The sequence below is a fragment of the Protopterus annectens genome, chromosome 1.part0, assembly GCF_019279795.1.
Source record: "Protopterus annectens isolate FY-2018-M chromosome 1.part0, PAN1.0, whole genome shotgun sequence".
Taxonomy (NCBI): domain Eukaryota; kingdom Metazoa; phylum Chordata; order Ceratodontiformes; family Protopteridae; genus Protopterus; species Protopterus annectens.
The window spans coordinates 1,359,924,190-1,359,949,892 of NC_056725.1; the positions used below are offsets into that span (position 1 = coordinate 1,359,924,190).

Below are 25,703 nucleotides of genomic sequence, written 5' to 3' on the forward strand. Positions count from 1 at the left end.
ATGGGACATTTCTGTTTTCTGAAAGAAACAATGCCGTACTTTTTTGCATTCATGTAAGATCATTTTCTGTACAGCAGGTCTTAACTAAGGTGAGCTCCTTCTGAAGAGTACATATATCCAAGGGGGTTTTGACAGTTACACCAAGTTTACAGTTGTCTAAAAATATGGGTAACCAGAGGTCCTGATTATTATTTTTGAGATCAAAAATGTAGATGCCAAACAGAAAAGGACCAGGTACAGATCCCTGGGCACTACACTGTTTACCCTAGTACTGCCTGAAAAATTAAATGCTTTATGGGTTTTGTCTTTCAGCAATGCCATACAAGCTGTGTGGGTTTTGTCTTTCATCCAATTGGCTATACATCTTACAACTTATAGATCTACTTTTAGGGATGCCAGTTTCCTTACAGTTCTAGTATGATGCATGGTATTGAATTTGGCCAGATCAAGATAACCTGTATGAACAGAATGACCATGGTTGACAGCTTTCTTAACTCTGTTAAAGAAATTAACAAGTTTTAACAGGTCTAGTCTCCCATTGAAAATGCCAGATTGTTGGGGTCAAGCCTAATGAGATTCTTGATGTCATAACTGATGGTACTGGTTATGATTCCCTCTATAGTTTATCACACTTCAGACTTGTATGGCTGATCAGTCTGTAATTTCCGGGGTCCATTGTAAGGCCACTCTTGTGGAACAGTATAAACACAAGCAGTGCACCAGGATTAAGAAGCACAGCTTGTGACTAGACTTAGGTTAAACAGTTTAAGAAGAAATTTGTCAAGAGCCTGTTTGATTCTGTATAATATGCACCCAAGTATGTTGTCAGGACCTGTGGAGAAAGTGCTTTTGATTTTTGATAACACCTTAACAACTTGTTTTTTATTGATGATAGGGGGTGTAAGGGATTCTGGGATGATAGGATAATTGTTTTGTTGGTGACGTTTGTAAAGAACATGTGGGCTAGTGTGTCTGGTATGACACTGGGATCAGATTGGGGGGGGGTCCCATTTAGGAAAAATTCATTGCAATGCTAAGTGTTGTTTCTTCATTGTCTAACATAGCTAAAGAAGGATTTGTAGCTGTCCTACACTTTAAGCTAATCTGTGTTAATACTTTGCTTTAATGGTCTTTATAGTGCTTTTCAGTTTCTTGACAATATTTTTATGCTGTCCTCATTCTGAACAGTTTTAGACTTACTGTACAGTTTAAGCAGCTTGTTCTCTTGTTCTAGAGTTTATTTATTTTTCTCGACCTACAGGGAGTTTATTTTTTTTTTCATTTCATGTTATATGTCTCTCTAGTCGGGATTGCTAGGCCTGTGCATTTGTCTAAGAGGGTCAATGGTGGTGATGCCATGGGCATATTTAGAGATTTCATCATATAACTGTATAAGAGTTGTACTTCTGAAGTCCTTAGATATGGAGACCTCGGTAACAAGGGATATGGTGGTTTTGGTAGTAAATATTACTAGTTTATGGTCTGACTTAAATAGAGAATGAGATACTAGGGGAGCAGGTAGAGGCAATATTAGTGAAGCCAAGATCCAAAATATTTTGGCCGTAGTGGGTTCACTCACTATTTGATCAATAGAATTCCTGTTTATCAAATCCAAAAATCCTATTTTGAGGTGGGCCATAGGAAGAAGTTTGACTCTACAGAAGGCCCATTTTCCAAGAAATCTCTCACAGCAGATATACTAAGCAGGAAAATCTCAAATAAATGGAAAATGATCATGGCTCAATTCCATTCTATAATGCAGTAAGGGAGAGGAGTTATCAATATACAACCATGTCTGCTTCACAAAAGAAAGCTCAGCTTCCAAAGTGCTGTTAATTTACTTACATTTTATTCTACAGTTATAGATACACCTAATTTGGGCTTAGCATAAATGTCTTTTATCTGGGTCTTTCAGAATAATTTGAAAATATCCCATATTAATGTTTTCTTAATTATTACAGTACAATATTAATCCACATTAATTCTTGCATAGTTAACTAAGACAATGGCTAATAAAAATTACCTTCAATGTCAGGATTGGTGAAAATTCATAGAAAACAATAATTGTGATACATGGAGAACATTTGAATTGCCTGCCTCTGTAACAGCTACAGAGAGCAGTGTGTTAGTGCCTGTCAGAGCTCTAACAATGTGCTATAGCTTAAGCCCAATGCTGGCTGAGGAACAGGTGTGTAATGCATTAAATCCCAGATATAATATACTAAGATATAATATACCTAGTCTAGGCATGACACTATATAATTTCAAAAACTTAATTTGTGTGTTATAATCCTTACCTCTATATTTAGTGATCATTTTAGTAAATTTTCAAACTTTATCCAGTAACATTAATTTACTTCTTTTATAAGCAGAAATTTGAGCACTGTGTTCTATGATTGTTCTAATGTAAGACATATACAAACAAGTTAAAGTAGAAGGATAACTTGCTGACATGGTTTTGAATATCGGCTCCATATCATGAAATGACTTCTTTATTTTCTCTGCATTTTCAATTAAGGGTACTATTTTATTTATGTAAATTTATGGCACAAAAATAAACATTCAGAAAAGCACAATCAAACAGCCCCAAAAACAACTAAGCAAAACTCTAAAACACTAATACAAACATGCCCATTCACTTCAGTGGAAAGACTGCAATTGCTAAACCAACAATAACCTAAAATATACAACACATAAGAAGATGTCCTCCACCTAAACAGGGTATAAACATCAGAAAGATATGATCAGTAAATCTGAAGCATGAACAAAACACAAAAAAAATGTCAGCATGCAAACATTCATAACAATAGCCAAGAGTGCAGCAACCATATCCACTTCTAAGAATCAATCTAGCCAGAAAAGATTAACACTACATTAGACTAACTATAGAATAAAAGATCCATATTGTAATTTTCAGGCCCATAATAACAAGTGCCCAGAAATGAGAAAAAAATAGTGATGTATGAGGAGAACAGTGAATAATGACACTTAGTGTTCTTCTTATAAATTATTCTTTTACTGGGTGAAAGCCCTTTCACCACCCCACACCCCCACTACTTGTATATACTAACACCAAGTTCGCAGGAAAGGTGAAACCTTTGTGATACAGCAGTCTTGGACCTAAGTATGTACTTTGTACACTTTGTACTTTCAGTCCCAGTGTTCTAGGACTTGCAGTTAACTGTTGTGGAATAAAAGCCTGAACTACCTATAGAAATCGCTATGTGTAATATAATGATCTATTACACACACACATATATATATATATATATATATATATATATATATATATATATATTGTACTATAAATCATTAATGTAAACAAAGCATGCTGCATAAGCCCAGAAATGTAAATAAAATAAATATAACCTCAAAACATTAATTCCCAGCACATTACAAGCTTATCTACAATGCAGAAAAGTAGCACTAATTACAACACACACATCCATAACATAAAATATATACAACTGTATCATTCTATACCACTACACAACATAAAAATCCCAACCACAGCAGAAAACCAATATAAACTACACAATAACAAATCCACAGACATACGCACGCACACACACACATTAAAATATTTGAAATAAGCATAAAGCAACATAAATGAATAATCAAAACCTACCACAAAGCACACTTATACATAAACACAACATAAATCAACATATATGATGAACCACAAACTCCAAACCAGACGCGGTGAAATTCAGTAGTGTATTTAATAAAACAAATCCAAAAAACTGTGTTCTCTAGCACCTCGGCTTGATTCGCCTTTATCAGAGTATACATTCACATGATCACATCCTCCCATTTTATACATATTTAACTACCCAATTACATAATTAAACAATTAAACATTAATCAATTCCCCATTAAAACACACATTACTGCTTTACATCACATTTTTACATATACATTCCTGATTTAAACCCACAGGGTTCATTGTTTTAACCTTTAAAATCATTATAGTTTCCTATTTTCTTAATAAACATTTAACTTGTTGTTCATTCATATATAAATTCATCTCTACCCTATCTAACACAGTGGCTTGCAACCCTATTGGGTTACCATTATGACATTTATTAAAATGCACTGCTGTAGGGCTTCTCTGTTTGTTATTTTTTATATCTCTTATATGCTCTTTTAACCTGCAGGAGAACTGTCTTTTAGTTTCTCCTACATAAAATGTATCACAGGGGCATTTTAGCCCATAAACAACCCCTTCTGTATTGCAGTTAAACGTTCCATTAGTTTGAAATTCCATCACCAACAGTGCTTCCGAGACTTCATGAACTTAAAGGGGACATTTTTAGTTTTAGTCAAAAATTGAACTTAATGGATTACTATAGAGAAAATGATATAGAAAGTAAGCTATATTTAAGTAGTATAGGTGAAGAATCTATAAGTAGTAATGAAATGTTTTATTCTTGTCATTCAAATGAAATTGTGAAGGCTTATTGTAAATTAAATACAGAGGGTGTCAAAGTGAAAAGTGATTTCATGCCCCCACAAAGCAATGAAAATATTAAACACTTTGGCATATCAATTACTTATAATATTGAAAAGGAATTTTATTCATATTTAAAAAGTAAAAAGAATGTGAAATATAATATGAGTAAAAAAGAATGGGAATGTCTTAAAGGACTAAGCCAAAATAGGGAATTAATATTTAAGCCAGCAGATAAAGGTGGCAAATTGGTCATCTTAAATTATGTACAATATTTAATAATGTGTTATACACATTTAAATAATGAACGGATTTATAAAGAAGTGGGAATAGAGGAATACAGGAAAGCAGAAAAGGAATATAGTGATTTAATAAATAAGGGACACAGGCTTTACTATTTTAATATATAGAGATGTACAGCAGAAATTTAAGATCAAGAATCCTAGTATGGCACAATTTTACTGTGTTCCAAAAATACATAAAGATCTGAGGAATCCATCGGGACATCCTATAGTCTCAGCGTGTGGATACTTTTCTCATAATTTAGCTTGCTTTCTACATGAATTAATTTTACCCACAGTGAAAAAATTGCCCTCATATATCAGGGATGTGTTTGATCTGCTGGACAAGGTTAAGAATATAATATGGGAAATGGATATGCATTTCCTGGTAATTGATGTGGTAAGTTTATATACCAATATTAAACATCAAGATGGAATAAAAGTTATAAAATACTATTTGGGGGAAACTCCAGTAGTAGAATATGTAACAGATCTGATTTTGGTATGTCTAAAAAATAACATATTTCAATTTAATGGAAGTTTATATAAGCAATTACAAGGAACAGCAATGAGGGCTGCTTTCGCTCCAAGTTATGCAAACATTTTATGGGCTATTTTGAAAGTCACTATATTTATAGAAAAACATTTTTTAGTAAGTATGTACATAAATATTTTCGATTTATCGATGATTTGATATTTATATGCAAAGGAGGGCAAGATCAAGTTAATAAGTTCATAGATGAATTACATGAAAATGAAGTTGGAATGAAATTTGATGGTTAGCAAATGGGTAAGGATGTGAATTACCTGGATGTCACTCTAAAGGGAAGAGAGGGTTTATATATTAATACTAGTATCCATAGAAAATTTAAAGAAACTAATTTTATTTTACATGGAGAAAGTTTTCATCCGCCACATACCATTAAATCCATCCATTATGGTGAATTTTAAGGGTAAAAAGGTTATATAGTGACCCGGTAGAAACAAAGAAGGAATTAAATGAAAGCTATAGAAAATTTTGCAGAAGAGGTTATAAGGAGGCTGATGTGAAAAAAAGTTTGGATAAGGTCATAAAAAATAAAGGGAATGGAAAGAGTTGTGGGAGAAGTAAGGATGAACAAGAATGTATTTATTTCAACTCGACTTATTCGGTGTTGTCGCAAAAGATAATGGAACAAGTTAAGTACTTCTGGAATGTAGTGAAAAGAGAGATGGATTTTTTACACTGTAAACAAGTGTGCTTCTCCTTCAGAAGAGGGAGAAGCTTGAAAGATTTCTTAGTACACAGTAAGTTTAAAAAGCCAATTATGACAATTAATAAACAGATAGGTAAGCAGGGAACTTTGATATGTGGAAAGTGTAGTGTGTGTAAATATGTAGTGAAGGAATTTGGAAGCATAAATGGAACAGTATTTCAAATTAATGGAACATTTAACTGTAATACAGAAGGGGTTGTTTATGGGCTAAAATGCCCCTGTGATAAATTTTACATAGGAGAAACTAAAAGACAGTTCTCCTGCAGGTTAAAAGAGCATATAAGAGATATAAAAAATAACAAACAGACAAGCCCTACAGCAGTGCATTTTAATAAATGTCATAATGGTAACCCGATAGGGTTGCAAGCCACTGTGTTAGATAGGGTAGATATGAATTTACATATGAATGAACAAGTTAAATATTTATTAAGAAAAAAGGCAACTATAATGATTTTAAAGTTTAAAACAATGAACCCTGTGGGTTTAAATCAGGAATGTATATGGAAAATGTGCTGTAAAGCAGTAATGTGTGTTTTAATGGGGAACTAATTCATTTTTAATTGTTTAATTATGTAATTGAGTAGTTAAATATGTATAAAATGGGGGGATTTGATCATGTGAATGTATACTCAGATAAAGGCAAATCAAGCCGAGGCACTAGAGAACAAAGTTTTTTGGATTTGTTTTATTAAATACACTACTGAATTGCACTGTGACTGGTTTGGAGTTTGTGGTTCATCATATCTTTGTGCATTGAGAAATGGTTTACATAAATCAACATATATCTTACAGTACCACACTAAAAGTATACTCATAAACAACAGTAAACACATACACACACACACACACACACACACACACACACACACACACACACACACACACACACACACACACACACAAAACTACAAATCGCAACAGTACTTACAGACAATAACAATAAAGGTGCACAAATGTACCATACCCTCAGCAAAAACCTACATTATAAATGAAGCTTGGATTTATACTTACTTACACTAGTATGTACATGTACAGCAACATAACAAATACAGCCTGTGTGACAAAGGGAGATACTGCCAGCCCAGCTATCTAGAATTTTGTAAATAATTATATGTCATTTGTAAATATCAACATGTTATATATAAGATGCTTGTGTTACAAATGCATTAGAATTGTATGTCATGTGTATATCAAGCTGCTGATAATGAAGTGTGTGATAAAATGTTTTTTTGCAAAGTGCTTGAAATGTAGCCACAATGTACCCTACTGGAAAAGAACAGAAATATACATGCACTATTATAACTGTTTAAATGTATATTTTAACAGTGGAAACTAGAATACAGAAAAATAGCTGAAATTAAATTACTTTATGGCTACACAATAAAAGATGATTTCTTTCAGTTTCAGTACAGCAAGGAGACACAATGTATAAAACCAGGGAACTTTCTCTATTGTCTTGGAAGTATTTTATTGTTTTATGACTTTCAGCAGCTGCCATAGATCTGAGGAAAAGCCCTTGTCTATGAATTTTTACAAGTAGATGCTAAATGCTACCAGCTGCCATCAATAGTTGTTTTGAGCCTGGGGTCTAGAAGTCAGATGACAAGAAAGTATGTCATTCTGCAAGCTAGCCCAGCAGTAATATTTGAGATATTAATTTGAGAGGTCTCTTAGAGAGACACAGCATTCTGCATTCTGTTTTGGACCTGACAATAACTACAAGAACTATTCACCACATCTGCCTTGCTCTGATGAAGTAAGTTTCTAGGTAATAGTATAATTCTCTTAGATACAGTCAGGAATATAGTGAAGCATAATTTAGATGTTTGTCTTTATTTATTCAAGACTGCCCTGCAATGTTGTTTTAAATATTTCTTGTGATTTTGAACTCTGATGTCACTGTGAATATATATTGAGTATTTTCTGGTTCTTTTATTATTTATTATTAAATATATTTAAACATTTCATTGTGGCTGTTCTTTGTGAGAGATATTTAAGTTCTAAGTGTACTTGCATATTTATTTGGTGACACTGTGTAGGCCACTCCTAATAGCCTTTATCTTGGTCAAACTACCATTTGTATTAGTAGCAACATTACACAGTAAGATTGAACATTGCACAGCATTTGTTAATGGCCTTAAAGTAGCTGATAAGGAGTTGGCTGGTGGCAGTGATAACTATGGTATAGTCTGGTCAAAAGGTGGCATAGCTAGTAAACCTGTTACAGCCTTCCGCAGGTGTGTGTGTGTGTGTGTGTGTGTGTGTGTGTGTGTGTGTGTGTGTGTGTGTGTATAAATCAAATCTCAAAGAGTGTGTATGTCAGCTACCTGGGCAGGGACATGAAGCACTGGTTGGACAGAGAGGGTGCTGGAGGTCTTGGCTTGGCCACTCAGCTGAGATCTCAACTCTATAGCTGTGCCAGTGAGGAGTCTTATTGTGGATCTGGAGAAAGAGGGAGAAACCAGCCCCGGACTGACTGTGGTCTCTGTGTGCTCTTAAGGGAAATTGCACTTGATGCAAAGAGCTGCATCTGGAAATACTGTGTGTGTGTACTTGCCATCCTCCCAGTGTATGTCCCACACTGTTGCCAGTGGTGAGGATTGAGGCTTCTCAATTACTGGTCCAGTGGTGGGTCATCACTTTTATTGGTGGCAGTGGTGGGATCACATCACATATTAGGATTCAGTGGTGTGGATATTGAACTCCTATAGCCTTTAAACAGTGGTCACTAAAGAAGGCGTTTGTACTCTCAAGCAGCCACACAGTGAACATTTAGAGTTTCATATCACAATAGTTTCATTTATTTTTTGTTAGCTTAGTTCGTCAGGGAGAACAAGCAAGGATGTCAGCAGAGGAGTATGGCAAGCTGACAAGGAGCTAGTTGGCTGATATGTGCCAAGACAAAGGACTGGTACATGCCAACCTGACTAAAGCAGAAATTATTGCAGCCTTAGTCACAGCTGCATCACAGACCAGCAACCAGAAGGACAACCAGACTGGCTTTGGGGATGTACAACTCTCAGAAAATGGACAGTTCAACCTTGCCACAGAGGACTTAAAAATCCATCTGGATTTAAAGAGACTTGAAATGGAAGCCAAATGTTTGGAAATAGAGTCAGCAGAGAGACTGCTGCATTTGGGGCTGAATAAAAGGAGACACAGAAACAAATTAAATTAGAATCAGCAGAGAGACTGAGATGTCTGGTGGCCAAAGAAAATGAGAGACTGAGATGTTTGGAGGCTGAAGAAAATGAGAGTCAGAGACAACATGAAAAGGAAATGCTGACTCTTCATCAGGGTCATGGAGGTAATGAGGAAGGGAATAACTGAACCCCAGAAGCAGCAAAGGTCAGCAATTTACAGGGGCTGATAATTTTGATAGTTTTATTCATATGTTTGAAAGGGTATGTAAACAGTATAATATCGACCAAGGGCTCAGTGTATGGTACCTGACCCCCCATACTCCATGGTAAAGCTGTAACTGCTATTTCTAAGTTATCTGATACCGATGGCTTAAATTATAATACTTTTAAAAATTGTGTATTAGAGTGTTTTAAGTTAACACTTGAAGCTTATAGAAAAAAAATTTGTGAGCATAGACGCAAGGCTGATAAGTGTGTGTGAATATATAGCTAAGTTAAATATTTCTTTTCATAGGTGGGTGAGTGGGTGTCAGGTCATCAGTTTTGAAAGTCTGGCAGACCTTTTGGTGAGGGGACAAGCCCTTAGCACGTTGCCTGAGGACATGAAAATCTGGTTGGCAGATAGGGAATGCATTACCGCAGATAAAGTGGGGAGAAACGGAGACCTATACCTAGAAAGCAGGGCATCACTGCACAGGAAAGGGATACACAGTGCTGCTCATGGGTCTAAGGGATGCCATGTTGTGCATCCTAAAACACCCCAACAGAGACTGCCAGTAGCAGGGGAAGCCACTAGTTCAGGTATATGGCCAGGATCAAGGGTTAAATGTTTTAAATGTAACCAGTGGGGCCATGTAGCATATAGATGTCCACGGGGGCAAGGTGGGGTACCAAAGTTGGGAAAGCCAGTAAGTGGGAATGACAGAATGTCAGCAGTAAGTTATCTGGAGACAACAAGGGTACCAAGCTACCACAAGAGGTTATATCCTATCTTAGTAGATGTAAAACAGGCCATGGCTAAGAGAGACACAGCCTCTGACCTAACCATTTTGAAGCCTGCAATGGCTAAAGAGGAGCACTACTTACTTGGGTAGTCTACTCCAGTTAGAGCTTTATGAAGGACCCCATTCCAAATATCTTTCTCTAGGATTTACCTTGACTTGGAGGGTGGAAAAGGAAGCAAGTAAGTAGGTGTGTTTGAGGATATCCCTGCAAATGTCCTGATAGGGAATGATTTTGATAGTGCAGTTCCTTGTGTGCATGCAGCTACATGCAGTCAGGCTTGGAGACAAGCATGTGGGTCTGGTAGCCTGGGTGGCCCCGGACAGATTGCACACTTGAAGCCAGGGCTGGTGAGGTGGCTACTTCAGGGAGGGAGCTAGCCTGTAGCAGTGAGACTGAAGGTGAGCCACAGCTGCTTGTGGGTACTGATATTCCTTTGGACAGAGTGACTGCAAGGGCAGAGGTGAGTAGTAGTACTCAGGATGACAGCGAGACACCACTGTCAGAGGATACCAGACTTCCTGTGGAAGGGGAGCTGGGAAGGGTTACAAAGTGTGAGTTGAGACAGGCTCAGCTCTTAGGCCCTGAGGAAGATAGCTAGAGAGGCACCTGATTCTCAAGGAAAAGGGGAATCTATATGCTGGGACAAAGGTTACTGTATAGAGAGTGGACCCCTGAGGTAGGGCTAGCAGGTGAGAGAATACAGCACTTGGTAGTGCCCAGAGCCTACCATCTGGCACTTCTAGCCGTAGCCCATGACATTTCCTTTGCTGGTCATGTGGGCATAAAGCATACAAAGAGACATATTATGCAAACCTTTAATTGGCCTGGGATTTCTAGAGATGTAACAGGGTACTACAGGACCTATGAGCAGTGCCAAAAGGTAGGCAAGACAGGTGACAAGGTCAAAGCTCCTTTGGTGCCTTTGCCTGTGATTGTGGAGCCATTACAGAAGGTAGCTATGGATGTTGTGAGGCCTCTGAGTACCCCAACTTCCACAAGGAAGAAGACTATCCTAGTGGTAGTAGATTATGCTACCAGATACCTTGAGGCAGTGGCTCTGTCCTCCATTGAGGCAGAAAAGGTGGCAAATGCTTTGTTAGAGATTTTCAGCAGGGTAGCTTTCCCAAAAGAGATACTGACTGGCAGAGTTGCCATTTTCATGTCAGACCTGCTGGCTTGTCTGTGGAAGCACTGTGGGGTGAAGCACCTAAAGACCACACCCTACCTCCCCGAGACTAATGGTCTGGTGAAGAGGTTAAACTCTACACTAAAGACCATGCTACATGCATTTACAGACCAGTTTAAGAGGGAAGTGGGACAAATATTTGCCCCATCTGTTGTTTGCTTACAGAGAGGTGCCCCAGGAATCCACAGGTTTTTCACCCTTTGAGTTGCTGTATGGGCAAAGGGTGAGGGGACCTCTAGATTTGATTTGTGATGAGTGGGAGGGTGAGTGTGAATCCCACAAGGAGTCTGTTGTGGCATATGTCCTAAACCTCAGGACAAGGCTCAGGGAGCTCATGGGCTTGTCCCAGCAGGACCTGACATAAGCCCAACAGCAGAGAAAGGTCTGGTATGACAGAAATGCTCAAGCTAGAGAGTATGCTGTGGGACAGCAGGTTATGGTTCTCATTCCTGTCAGACACAAAAAGCTGCAGGCAGCTTGGGCAGGACCCTTCAAAGTGGTAAGGGAGGTCAGTGATGTTAACTACATGGTAGAACTGCTAGGCAGGAGGCAGGTGCACAAATAGTATCATGTTAACATGATGAAACCTTACCATGATAGAGAGGCCCTTGTATTGAGTATTTGCAGTGGATGGCAGGAGGAGGCTGAGGGAGATCTGGTGACTGATCTCCTCAATGAGAGCAATGTCCCAGCAGCTATCCCATACCCAAGTTTGAGAAATACAAGCAGTGTTACAGGAGTTTGGTAGCATGTCCACTGAGAAACCTGGGTGCACCCACCTGGTGCAGCACCATGTGGATACAGGACCTCAAAGGTCTATTAAGCAGGGCCCTTATATGGAGTCTAAGTGAGTCAAACAGACTCTGAGGGAGGAAATACAGGAAATGTTGGAACTAGAGGTAATCCAGGAGTCCAGCATTCCCTGGGCCTCCCCAGTGGTGCTGGTACCAAAGAAGGATGGCAACACCAGGTTCTGTGTGGACTACAGGAAATTAAATAGTCACACAGAATCAGATGCTTACCCCATAACTAGGACAGATGAATCCCTAGAGCAGCTGGGTGGGGCTAAGTATCTTACCACTATTGATCTTCCAAGGGCTACTGGCAGGTGACCTTGACACCCAGTGCTAGAGAAAGGTCAGCCTTTGTGACTCCTTTTGACTTGTATGAGTTCACAAAGATGCCCTTTGGGAAGAAAAATGCCCCAGTGACTTTCCAGAGGCTGGTAAATTGTATCCTAGCAGGAGCAGGAGATTTCACCCTTGCTTACCTGGATGATAGTGCCATCTACAGCCATACCTGGCAAGAGCACCTTCAGCATGTCAGGGAGCTGCTGGGCAGGCTACAGAGGGCAGGGTTGACCATTAAACCCAGTAAGTGTCAGGTGGATATGGCAGAGGTCTCCTACCTGGGACATACAGTGGGGAGTGGTAATACCAGACCAGAACCTACCAAAGTGGAAGCCATTCAGGCATGGCCTGCCCCTGTTACCAAAAGGCAGGTGAGGGCATTCTTAGGGACAGCAGGGTACTACAGAAAGTCTGTCCCCAATTACTGTACCATAGCTGCTCTCCTCACAAACCTGACAAGGAAAAGCAGGCTATATAAAGTAGTATAGACCCCTGCATGTGAGCAGGCATTCCAGAAGCTTAAAGGAGCTTTGGGAGGACCCCGTGTGTTAGCCTGTCAAGATTACAGCAAATAATTAATTGTGCAGGTGGATCTTTCAAACCATGGAGTGGGGGCTGTACTCGGCCAGGTTTCCTCAGATGCAGAAGAGCACCCAGTGGTATATCTGAGCTGTAGGCTCCAACCCAGGGAGAAATGCTATGCAGCTGTAAAAAGGAATGTCTAGCATAGTGTGGGCACTGTAGAAACTTTAGCCTTATCTGTATGGTAGGAAATTCACTGTAGTTACAGACCACAATCCCTTAACATGGCTACATCAAGCCAGCCAGGAAAATGCCAAGCTACTAAGGTGGAGCCTAGGGTTGCAGGCATATGATATGACATTGCAGCACTGCAGTGGAGTTAGCAATGCCAATGCAGATGGGCTCTCAAGACAGGGTATGAGGTAATGTATTCCCAGATAGGCTTATCCCTTTTAAGCCATGTTTCTCAAGGGTCACTTGAAAAACTAGCTAGAGTCTTCAAGGGGTGAAGAATAATATATCCGACGACCCACCATGGGACCAGTAATCAAGGAGCCTCAGTCCTTACTACTGGCAACAGAGGGGATGTACTCTGGGAGGATGACAAATACACACACAGTATTTCCAGATGCAGCTCTCTGCATCAAGTTCAATTTCCCTTAAGAGCACACAGAGACCACAGTCAGTCCAGAGCTGGTTTCTCCCTCTTTCTCTAGATCCCCAGTAAGACTCCTCACTGACACAGCTATAGAGTTGAGATCTCAGCTGAGTGGCCAAGCCAAGACCTCCAGCATCCTCTCTGTCTAACTAGTGCTTCATGACCCTGCCCAAGTAGCTGACATATTACACACACACACACACACACACACACACACACACACACACACACACACACACACACACACACACACACATACACATACCTGAAAGGCTGGCACAGCTTTACTAGCTATGCCCTCTTTTGTCCAGACTATAAGGTAGTTATCACTGCCACCAGCCATCTCCTTATCAGCTACTTTAAGGCCTTTAACAAAGGGTGTCCAACCTTACTTTATAATGTTACTATTAATACAAATGGTAGTTTGACCAAGAGCAAGGCTATTCGGAGTGGCCTACACAGTGTCACCAAGTAAATATGCAAATACTCACAGAACTTAACTGTCTCTCACAAAGGTCAGCAACAGTGAATGGTTTAAATATATTTAATAATAAATAATAAAAGAACCAGAAAATACTCAGTATATATTCAAAGTAACATCAGAGTTCAAAATCACAGCAAATATTTAAAACAACATTGCAGGACAACCTCGTATAAAGAAAGAAAAACATCTAAACTATGTGTCAGTATATTCTGACTGTGTCTAAGAGAATTATATTATTCCCTAGAAACTTACTTCATCAGAGCATGGTGAATGGTTCTTGTAGCTGTTGTCAGGTCCAAAACAGAACACAGAATGCTGTGCCTCTCTAAGAGACCTCTCAAATTAATATCTCAAATATTACTGCTGGGCAGACTTGCAGAATGACATAATTTCTTGTCATCTGACATGTAGTCCCCAGGCCCAAAACAACAATTGATGGCAGCTGGTAGCATTTAGCATCTGCCTGTAAAAATACATAGACAAGGGCTTTTCCTCAGATCTTTGGCAGATGTTGAAAGTCATAAAAAAATACACTTCCAAGACAATACAGAAGGCTCCCTAGTTTTAGACACTGTGTCTCCTTGCGACATTGAAAAGGAAATACATTATCTTTTATTGTGTAGCCATAAAGTAATTTAATTTCAGCTATTTTTCTTAAGTTAACCTCCTGTATTCCAGTTTCCACTGTTAAAATATACATTTAAACAGTTCCAATAGTGCATGTACATTTCTGTTCTTTTCCAGTAGGGTACACTGTGGATACATTTCAAGCACTTTGCAAAACCTTTTCAACACACACTTCTGTGCCAGCAGTTTGATATACACATGGCATACAGTTCTAATACATTTGTAACGCAAGCATCTTATATAGATCATGTTGACATTCACAAATGATATATAATTATTTACAAAATTCCAGATAGCTGGGCTGGCAGTATCTCCCTTTGTCACAACATGTATAAACATAAAAAATAGGTAAAACAAACTAATATAAAAATCCTGCATATGCCAACTACTACAACTGTAAAAAAGCCATAACTCCCCTATAAAATAAGATGAATGATAAATACATAAATTAAAAAAAATAAATAAACAACATTCACAGTATAAAGGTATATGTACTCTTACCTTTTGAAGAAATCCTTGAGAATACTATCACTACAAGCAACAAATAAAATAATAATAATAATAATAATAATAATAACAATAAAAACAAACAAACAACCCTAAACTAAAAAAATCACTAAAATCCTCACAAAAGTAAAAAATAAAAAGAGCTTCTGGACATTGCTCTTCCTATCAGTGCAAGGTACTTCCAAAGCCAGGGACACACTGCCATCTCCATTGCCATGCTCCGATGCCATGTAAAAAGTCACTAAAATAGAAAAAAGCTTACCTACAAAATAATACTAAATAAATAACTATCACTGAAGAGGACAAAGGTAATTCCAAAGCCAGGGACACACTGCTATCCCCATTGCTATGTTCCAATCCCATGCAAAAAGTCACTAGAATAAAAAAAAGCTTGCCTACAAAAGAAGACCAGATGAACATTCATCATGAACCTTTACTGTACTACAGTGATGAAGAAGTCAAATGGCACATAGACCCAACCACTGATACCTGTATAGTACAGCTACAAATTCATCACTGTACACTATACATATGTTCATATAACCTGCATTCTACTTACATTAAAAGAAAACTGAAATAAATATGAATATATCACAATTAAGCACATGGATTACATGTATCTACAGCTACACTACAGCTATACTATGCATGTCAAGCGACATTTATTTATTCTTATTGTTGACCAGGTTAGTCCCACTAAACCAGTGGCCTCTTTTCAGGGGAGACCAGAGGTGGTATTTCTAATGGTAGAGAAAATTATCTAGCAAAGATAGATATCAGTAGTCTAACAACATCAGGACTAGTAGTCTCATGCAGCTGTACTACTTCTAGTCAACACAAAAAGACAATAGTTGTCTTTATGCAGGAAGAGATAAACTTCATTTTTATTCAAGAAAGATCCATATTTCTTGTGGCTCCATTTCCTATTGTTGATTGTTTGTGTCTTTCGGCTTTTCCCGGTTAGGGGTCGCCACAGCGGAACTCCGGTCTGCTAATGATTGGTAGTTGATTTTTATGTGCCGAGTTACCAGCCCTGATGCACAACCCTCGACAAAGGTACGCCCATTCACGCATGTCTCCACGCAGAAGACGCTCTAGCTGTGAATCGAACCAGACAGCGTCTTACTGTGAGGCGACAACGCTACTGCAGCACCACCACCGCGGATAAATTTCTGAAAATACTGCATGTTTCACACCTTAGAACTATGTGCTGAAATATCATTGCCCAGTGAAAAATATTGTATGCTCTTTACTCATGTTAAGTAACTCCCAAATGCAACTCATGGATTTCATGTAAAATATAAAACAATAGAAATGATAACTGTGCAAGTTTGAAACATTAAGCCTGGTAAATATGAAAGTTCATCACAGTAACACCCAGATGGATTTGATTTCCATTGTCTGGCTACCAATTCATAATTACATCTCATAACAACTGAATTTCCTTATTTTCTTCCTCAGAAATTATTAGCTATTCTAGCTTTTCAGTAATATATGCAGTCTTGGGATAATCTACAGGACTTTCCAATGTTTTTTGTAGCAAGTCTTCTTTACACTACAAGTTTTTTGTGCCTTTTTTTTTTGTATGTACTTAGCTTGAAGATTATGCGTCTGCAAAATCAGCAATGCTCTCTGTAGCCCAGCTGGTGGTTTATGAATACACTTAATATACTCTATAGTGGCTTATGGTCTCTTGACTCTTGAGTGACTAATTTACCATAGATATAATAATGAAACCTTTGACGACCAAAACATTTGGCTAGAATTTTTTTTCTCTGTTTGAACATAGTGCGCCTGATCATCAGTCAAGGTCCTTAACCCATTTGCTGCTGGGTTACCTCACTGCAGCAGTACTACTGAAAGCCCTTATTTGATAGCATCTACTTGAAGTGTGACTGGCTTTAACACATCATAGCATTTTCTCACAGTTTTAACCATTTGTAGTTGTGCTTTCAACTCCTTATCTGATGAACTATATAGTCTAGGTAGTCCATAAAAAGTAGATGAGAGGACTTTAAACAAGGTTGGTTTCTGGGAGTCGAATTGTAACCATAGCCTTATTTGTTAAGTAAACAGCTTAATTGGTTAAGGGCAAGACAAAACAGCAGCGGTGACAAAGAATCACTTTGGAATATCCCTCTGAATTTTTATCCATGTGATAATGATTTGCATTTTGCCATGATTCAGCAGCTGCAAGGTGGTTTGACACTGTTTCATGGTCAAAGTAATGTAATTGATCAATATAATGCGTATTTTATACATCTGTAAGCATTTCTTTATCCATGAATGTGGGATGTTGTTGAATGCTTTTTTGTAAGCTATTAATGCCATACTTAAATTCATCCCCTTTTTACAACTCTCTATTCTGGCTTTGTTTAACAACAAGCAATCATTTGATATTCATTATTCATTATTCACACTGAGTCAGTGGCATATCTGTGCCTGCACAAACTCAGACTGGTAGCTTTCCAGAGCTCAGAATCCACTCCTGTAACTCTCTGTGGCATGGAATTGGCTAAGCCCCTCCCATTAGGAGAAGCCTGACCTCTGCCACAGTAAGTCAATTATTCAGTCTTTTACTGCTAGCTGTAGGACTCACACAGTTGAATCTCCTCAGCAGCCTGTATTGGTAGATTACAGCATCCAAACTCAGATAAGATCCCTTTGGGAACTTCTCTTCCTCTTTATTTTTGTTTTTATTTGTTTTGAACTTCATTTTGCTCTCATTTTCACTGACAGCTTTTATTTTATATACTTCCAGCACTTCAGTCATGCTTTTAAGCTGAATACTTGGATTTCCTAACTTTAGATTGAAGCATTTAACTTTGATTAGCTTGTTTTTGAACATAGTATGCTTAACATCCAAATCTATGACTTTACAAAATCCTGAAAAGGAGAACACTGAGAGAAACAATGCAGTATATAGAACTGCACTATACAATGTAAGCAGTATTAAGGCTGAAGTATATAATAGCATCTGGGTTGTGGCAGCTGCCTGCTACCATAGTGATACTGCATACTGCTTTGGATTCAAAGCCGTCTGTAAGTTTTTTATAGTATTACTTTACACGTGGTGCCACTCGATAAAATGATTGCACATTATTTAATTATTTTGTTTAGTGTCAGATTAAGGTCTCCATCAATTTGTTTATTTCTTTCATTATTTATTGATATTAGTGCCAGATTTTGGTATTTACTTTAGGACTTCCCTCAGTGAGTCCCTCACCAAATCAAGCCTTTCCCAGGCAATATGGCACAGCTGTATGTATTGCACTGTTTCTCTTGATATTCTCCTTTTCAGGATTTTTTAAAGTCATTGATTGATTTTGTTGTTCAGCATACTCTGTTTGAACAAAGGATGATTGAAGTGAAAAGCTTCAGTCTAAAGTTAGGAAGCTGAATATTTGAATGTTCACTCACTCTATAAACATTTAGATCTTTATCAAGTGTCAAGTCTGCTTCTCTGAATGGTCTCCCTTTGACTTGATCATTTTTGATGCCCCCGATTTCTAGTAAAAAAAATGCCTTACACATTGAAGCTTCTTCTTTGCCTTAAAATATGCCTGAAACCTCTCTCAGGACTGGTAACTTTTTTCTGTCCCTTTCTTTGAAGTTAAAAATATTAAATACTTTAATTTCTTCTCTGCCTGTGATATAAAAGAGCAGTGCATATTGGACCTTTCCTGGCTTTTCTGTAGTTTTGATTGCATTGAAGTACAGCTCAGATTTTTAAAACCAGAGTTAGTACTTTTTATACAAGTTTCCATGCAGCTTCAATGGTATTTGTATTTGTAACAAAGACTAAGCTAAAAATAAAGAAATGCAAAATGCAGCTGAAGAATTGGTGGTTTGGAAGTTTTGAGAGTAAAAATCAGAAAATAAATTTGCTGTTATGTAGGAATAAGATTTGAGACTGAAATATTATTTTGTATACAAAAAATACTTTCCATAATGCCAGTAATATATAAATACAGAAACAAAAATGGAAATGTTCATTTTAAATGAAGATTGAAAAAAAAGAAAAAAAAAAACAGACTAGCATACTCTTGGATGTGGTTTTGAAACTGGAGAAGTAGACGTGAACAGTAAGCTCTTAATATAGCTAAGGAAAACAGCTACAGAACTTCCAAAATTTTATACAACTTGAAAATATAGCATTTGATACCAAAGTAACTTTAATTATGTACTCTCGAATAGACTGCCCATTCATGTCAAGCAGAGCGCCTCCTTGGCCTTCTTCAAAAGGAACCTTGACGATTGGATGGGAGATAGGAAATTCACCCCAGGGATCATGTCAGTCACCCTGCTAGACAGGGGTCCAGGGAAGTAAATATTATGAGAAGAAATATCCAGGGAATTGTTATGGCTGGGCTTGTATGGGCCCTGGGGCCGATAGCCTAGTGCCAGCCTATGAACCTATGTATGCAATGAAGCATACATACATGATAATTGAGTGAGAGCTGTTCAACAAGGTGTGCATTCAGTGGCAACCATTATTAAACTATATTGATGAAGTCACATGGCACCCAGAACCAACTAGTGATAGCTCCCATTAAAGATACATCTACATTATTATCAGTTTACTATCATTTTAATGATCACTACAATGTCGAATCACTAAATAATGTGAACAAAATGTCACAAGACAAGAATGCCTCCTGCTCCTGCAACTCACCGTGCGAGTTCTGTCTTTCAGTCAGTTTGTTATCTATCTTACCACATATGGAACAGTTTTCAAAGCATTTAGCTAATGTATGTTCCCAACATGGGGAATGGTGTTGAAGGCATTGGCCAGGTCAAGATACGCTGTATGTATTGCATGGCCACTGTGTACAGCTTCCACAATCCTTTTGAACAAGTTTATCAGATTCACTAGACATGAGCTAAACTTCACAAAGCCAAACTGTTAGGAATCAAGTCAAATAAGGTTCTTTATATCACAATATATGAGGTCAGTTATAATACATTCCATGGCTTTGCAGATGAGGCTTGTAACACTGATGGGCCTGTAATTACCTGGGCCAGCTGTAAGCCCACTTTTATGTGGGGCCATCATCACTGCAGTGCTCCATTCATCAGGGATGAAACCAGCAGCTAAACTTAGATTTAACAGTTTAAGTAGCCGGCCTGCAAGGGCATGTTTGACACTATTAATGAAGCAACCAGGTATATTGTCAGGCCCTACAAAAGAAATGTTATTTGTCTTGGTTAGCACTTTCAGTTTATGATCTTAAAATATAATTGGAGGAGTGATGAATTCAGGCATTTCAGGGGTTTATATAGAAGTATTGGGGGTAAAGTTGGTACTAGATTTGTTTTTAAGGATGTTTACAAAGATGAGGCATCATTATGAATAACTTCAGAATAATGAAAGTTATTGTTTCTTAGTTATCTGCAACACAAGCTCATTATAACCGAAAGACTTCATCATGCATTACTGTGTCTGAACGCTATAGTATTTGCTTGTATAATGTGCAAGTCAAGTTACTAAAACAGACTTGTGTATCATTCCTGTAAAAGACTGCTGCTTTGCGAATTTACCCAATTAAAAAAATATATAATTTTTCCAAAACCCCAAGTTTTCTAGATTAAATTTTAGTAGCTGTAATATACATATATACTTGAGAAAAAATAATTGAAAGATAATGCTGAAGGGCAAGATTGTCATATGCAGCTTAACTTAAAGGGTCCTATTAAAACAGCATCTTTCAAAAGTAAATCCTTCTGGTTCCTCAACTGACAAAATCAGCACAAAGTAAAACAAATGAGGACTAAAAACTACACTGAATTAATAAATCTTTTTTTACTCTTTTCCTAGCTTATAATCCTAAGAATTCTGAATATGTACGTAAGAAGTACAAAAAGAAGTTGGAACAATATGAAGAGTATTGTGAACTGATTACCTACCTGGGATCAAAAATGACCCGGAAGTATAAGGAGCCACAAGAGAGACCTATTGACTTTGATCATAAACTGAAGACTTTCCTTGCTCTTAAAGATATAGAGCCAACATCCACTTGGGTTACTTAAACCTTAGCATACTAGAAACATATCTTATTTTGCTAACTTTCAAGCAACATATTTGATACTGTACTTGCTGTATTCTTGTACATCATTTATTTAATATAAGTACTTTAGTTTCCCCAAGACTTTGTGATAAATGCACTGGCTTTGTTCTGCTTAGAATAAACATATTAATTATATTTGTAAGTATGTTATATATGTTGATATATGGTTTAACAATAAAAGCATGGATGTACTTTAAGAGATTTTTGTTTTAATAACACAATTTGGAAGCCATCCTTCATTATTTTATCTAAGCCAAGCATATGAAGCAAAAAGAGCTTTAGCTCATTGTCTGCTGAAATGACACTCTGCACCACACATATGCATGTGCTACAGCCATTTTAGTAAGACAGCTGTAAAGCACTTCAGTATATCCTTAGCTGTTCATAAATTAAAAAAAGTGTGAGAAGGAGAGAGAGGATACATAAGGTAAGCATGAACTGCAAAATTCTAATTCAGATGCTAAATGTGCTGTTACATTACTCCCTTGAATAACAGAAGTTAAAGGGGAAAAATACCAAAGCAAATGTTTGTGAATCACACTTAACATCACGGTAAATTCTGCTGAAATAATCACAGAATGCAACTTGAGGCTTAATCTAAACTCATATTACTGAACAAGAAAGTTAAAGCTGTGATAAGAAAAACACATTCTTTTCTGAAAGTGCTGTAGAATGACATTCATAAACAGATTATACAAGGAACCACAAAAATGAACAGTTCCTTGGTGTGTGCGACCATGCGAGTAAAAATAAAACTCCGACTTAAAACCTTCTATTAAAACCAAATTTAATACGTGCACTTGGTTAGCGCTTTCACATTAGCTTCTTCAGACCATCAAGCACAATACTAAAACACACAGCCTTATATACTAATTGCAGTTATGATGTCACTCCATTCTAAAATGCATTAAATTATTAAGTAGCTTATTTATAAACATATAAAGCCATCAAACATAGAATATAAAATATTAAAATATTAAAAAATTTTAAAAACACACCAATATAACATTTTAAACATTTTATATTGGTGTGTTTTTAAAATTTTTAACCAAGAGCACATATTAAATTTGGTTTTAATAGAAGGTTTTAAGTCGGAGTTTTATTTTTACTCGCATGGTCGCACACACCAAGGAACTGTTCATTTTTGTGGTTACTAGTTTTATTTATACTTGGTGCGTGGCGTTCACTCCTACAAGTGTATTATTTTGTTTTCTTAGATTATACAAGGAATTAACTTTTTATAGTCATGCAAGTGGATTATGATTCATGAAAAAGGATAGAAAAAAGTACAATAAGAATACATAATAAATATGCCATATATATCAAAGTAAGGTAGAGTAATGCAAATAAAGATTTGTAATGTGGAAAACAGTTTGTCACACTTTTGTTCCTGAGTCAAAGACATTATAAAAAGATACAACAAATAGCAGATAAACTATACAAAACAAAAATCTGGAGATCATGGGCCCAAACAACAATGAGATTAACAGTGTAACATCTAATATTGCAAAACTGGCATTAAGATACAGGGATAATGCAAATGGCATCAATGCCATACATCCAGCTAGGTCATGTCAGAGATGGAGATTACATACAAGGCAGAGCTCTGTTATGTAATATATAGGAGTTCATCAGCTGGAATATAGTCAAAGTAGTCACACCCTTTGCCACATTTTGGCAGGAGCTGTACATATCTGTCCATCAGGACATAATAAGTGGACTGTCTTCCTAATGAGGATACCATAAGGATCTCACAATCATTTACATTCAGGATACCAAATGCAGTCCTCAGCTATATGTTACAGCATCTGGGAGGACACATAGAATTCTGTAATACACTTCAGTAAAATCAAACAGTGATACAGGCATTCTTTAGGGTAGCTGATGTCCTAATGGTGCCACTAGCAATAGACTGTATCCACTTTATAGTCAAGAACCTGCCTGAGCTGTAGAAGTGTGTGTGTGTGTGTGTGTGTGTGTGTGTGTGTGTGTGTGTGTGTGTGTGTGTGTGTGTGTGTGTGTGTGTGTGTCTGTGTGTTTGATTGTATATGTTTGCAGAGTAGATGAGTAACAGGTTGCTCTGCCTAACAGCAAATACACTAAAATAATGGGGATTTTTATATATGTATTTATTTAATTGTTCTTAATCAGAAATATGAGGTATACACAGTCAAACTAGTTGTAATTGGTGGATGTGCATGTGTGTGTGTGTGTGTGTGTGTGTGTGTGTGTGTGTGTGTGGTGTAATGGGCATTTCATTGGTGTTTCTTCCCACATCCACTTTACTTAACTTTATATGGTCCATTTCCAATGTCATACAAAAGGCAGTGAGTAACATGCAGACATCCTGAGCAATAGAGTTTTGTGTACTCATTTATGAATGTTATCCATATTTGCATACATAATGCTAATACCTCAAGAATGGTTGCTTCAGCATCAAACAGCAATGTGTGAACCACAAGCTGATATGAATTACTATGTGTGCCCAATGAAATAGTGTATGTAAACAATTATACAGTCCAAGAAACAAGTAATCTCTGTGGTATCCCTTAAGTCTCAAACAACCCATTATACAAGTATAGTAGGTCCAAAACAAATCAGTGTAAGAAACTTCCCTGGGTGGAAGTTTTTCAATTCCTGTATGTCTAGTTAATCACTACATGTTAAAAAGCAGAAAAAAAGCAGAAAATGGTAGTAGAAGTAGCAAACTTAAACATTTCCTAAATAAAAAATAAAAACTTATTTTGAAATATTATTGATATTATACAGAATTATTATCTCTAGTAGGTATTCAGAATACAGTCCCTGATATATTGAAAACTATGTGTGAAACATGCTATATTTTATTGTGTTTGCTTTAATAATTTTTTTGTATACCATATTAATTTGTACATTATTCCAACATTCAGACTAATACCTCTTGAACACGAAATTGTGTGTTAGGAAGCAGGGTTGTATCTGTGAGCTGACAGGAACTGGTAGGTATTCTGAGTGAAAATATCACTAAGGGAAGTACAGGGTTTGACTTGTTTAACTTATCAGCACTGATGTGGTGTGGAATGTCCCACCTCTAGCATTCTACACACATCTTGCATTCCAAAGAATTTTCTGAAAAATAAAATTAAAAAGCATAAAACAAACAAATGTAAATATTTTGTGAATGATAAAAGCTATTAAAGCTGTAAAAATAGCAATGTTATCAGTAAGAAGTATTATTTATGGTGATAATAGTTGGTGCATTTGTAGTCTTTTCCATAAATACTGTAATATATTACAGTGCACACAAACCTCAAATTATATGTTTTGTAAACTTTCACAAATTAATTAGAAATACGATAAATACGTCCACCAGCACCATACACAGCAGTTATTCAGTTTGTAGAAACGGAACTGGATACTTAAAATCAAAGAATATTTTTATTTCAAAGACGTTAGCGCTTTCACCATACTGGCTTCATCAGACTTTATAAACACTCAAATGATCATTCATTTAAATAACTGAACTACAAAACTGATTGGTTAACATAATAACTGATGTCATAATTAATTAAAAACACATGTCTCCTTTTATAACCATTGTATAAACATTCTATTAAAAACATATATATATATATATATATATATATATATATATATATATATATATATATATATATATATATAAAACTTCATTGGCAAATAAATAATCTCAATATTCATCGTATAAAATATATATGTGTATAACTACATACTTTTTAAAATATCAAATTCATATAGCATTATATTAACACTGCTCATATAACAAAATAAAAACCAGTGTGATCTATAAATATTATATTTAACACAAACATAAAATCTCTCTAACTAATACAACAAATAAGATTTCATTCAATAATAATATGATGTCTTTGAATTGTGCATCTAATTAAAATATGTAATGATGTTATTAATAAAGATATTGTTAATAGAGAATATATATCTGTAATGCTATTAACGAAGACTGCATTATTTACAGTTCATCATGCTTCATTACTTTCAACCTTCGCTTTTTGAGAATAGGTTTTAATGGGACTTTATCATTTAGTCCCGGAAACGTATCCGCTCTGCATCTAATCATCCACCTCAGCTCACACTCCTCTGTATAGCTTTCTAAGTCCCCACCACGTATACTGGGGTTAATCTTCTGTAGGACTGTAAACTTGAACTTATGTGTAGGACCTGATTTGATATTATGTTTTGCTACTGCACTACTCTCAGATCCTATACGTACATGATAGGCATGCTCTCTTATTCTCTCACGTAATTTCCTATTAGTTTTGCCTATACAGAATGCTTCACAGGCTGTGCACCTAGCCAGGTAGGCAACGTGTTCAGACTGACAGTCTGCTGGCACATTAATTATAAGCT

At 36.8% G+C, this 25,703-nt stretch overlaps 1 protein-coding gene across 1 annotated transcript in view; it reads left to right on the top strand.

The window, feature by feature from the left end:
• Positions 1 to 21,514, top strand: part of AK9 (adenylate kinase 9) — a 2,653,312-nt gene extending 2,631,798 nt beyond the window's left edge. The window contains exon 40 of the mRNA XM_044066804.1: positions 21,068 to 21,514. Within this exon, the coding sequence (XP_043922739.1) occupies positions 21,068 to 21,279 (212 nt within the window). The 3' untranslated portion in view covers positions 21,280 to 21,514. The remainder of the gene's footprint in view (positions 1 to 21,067) is intronic.
• Positions 21,515 to 25,703: the final 4,189 nt, after the last annotated feature.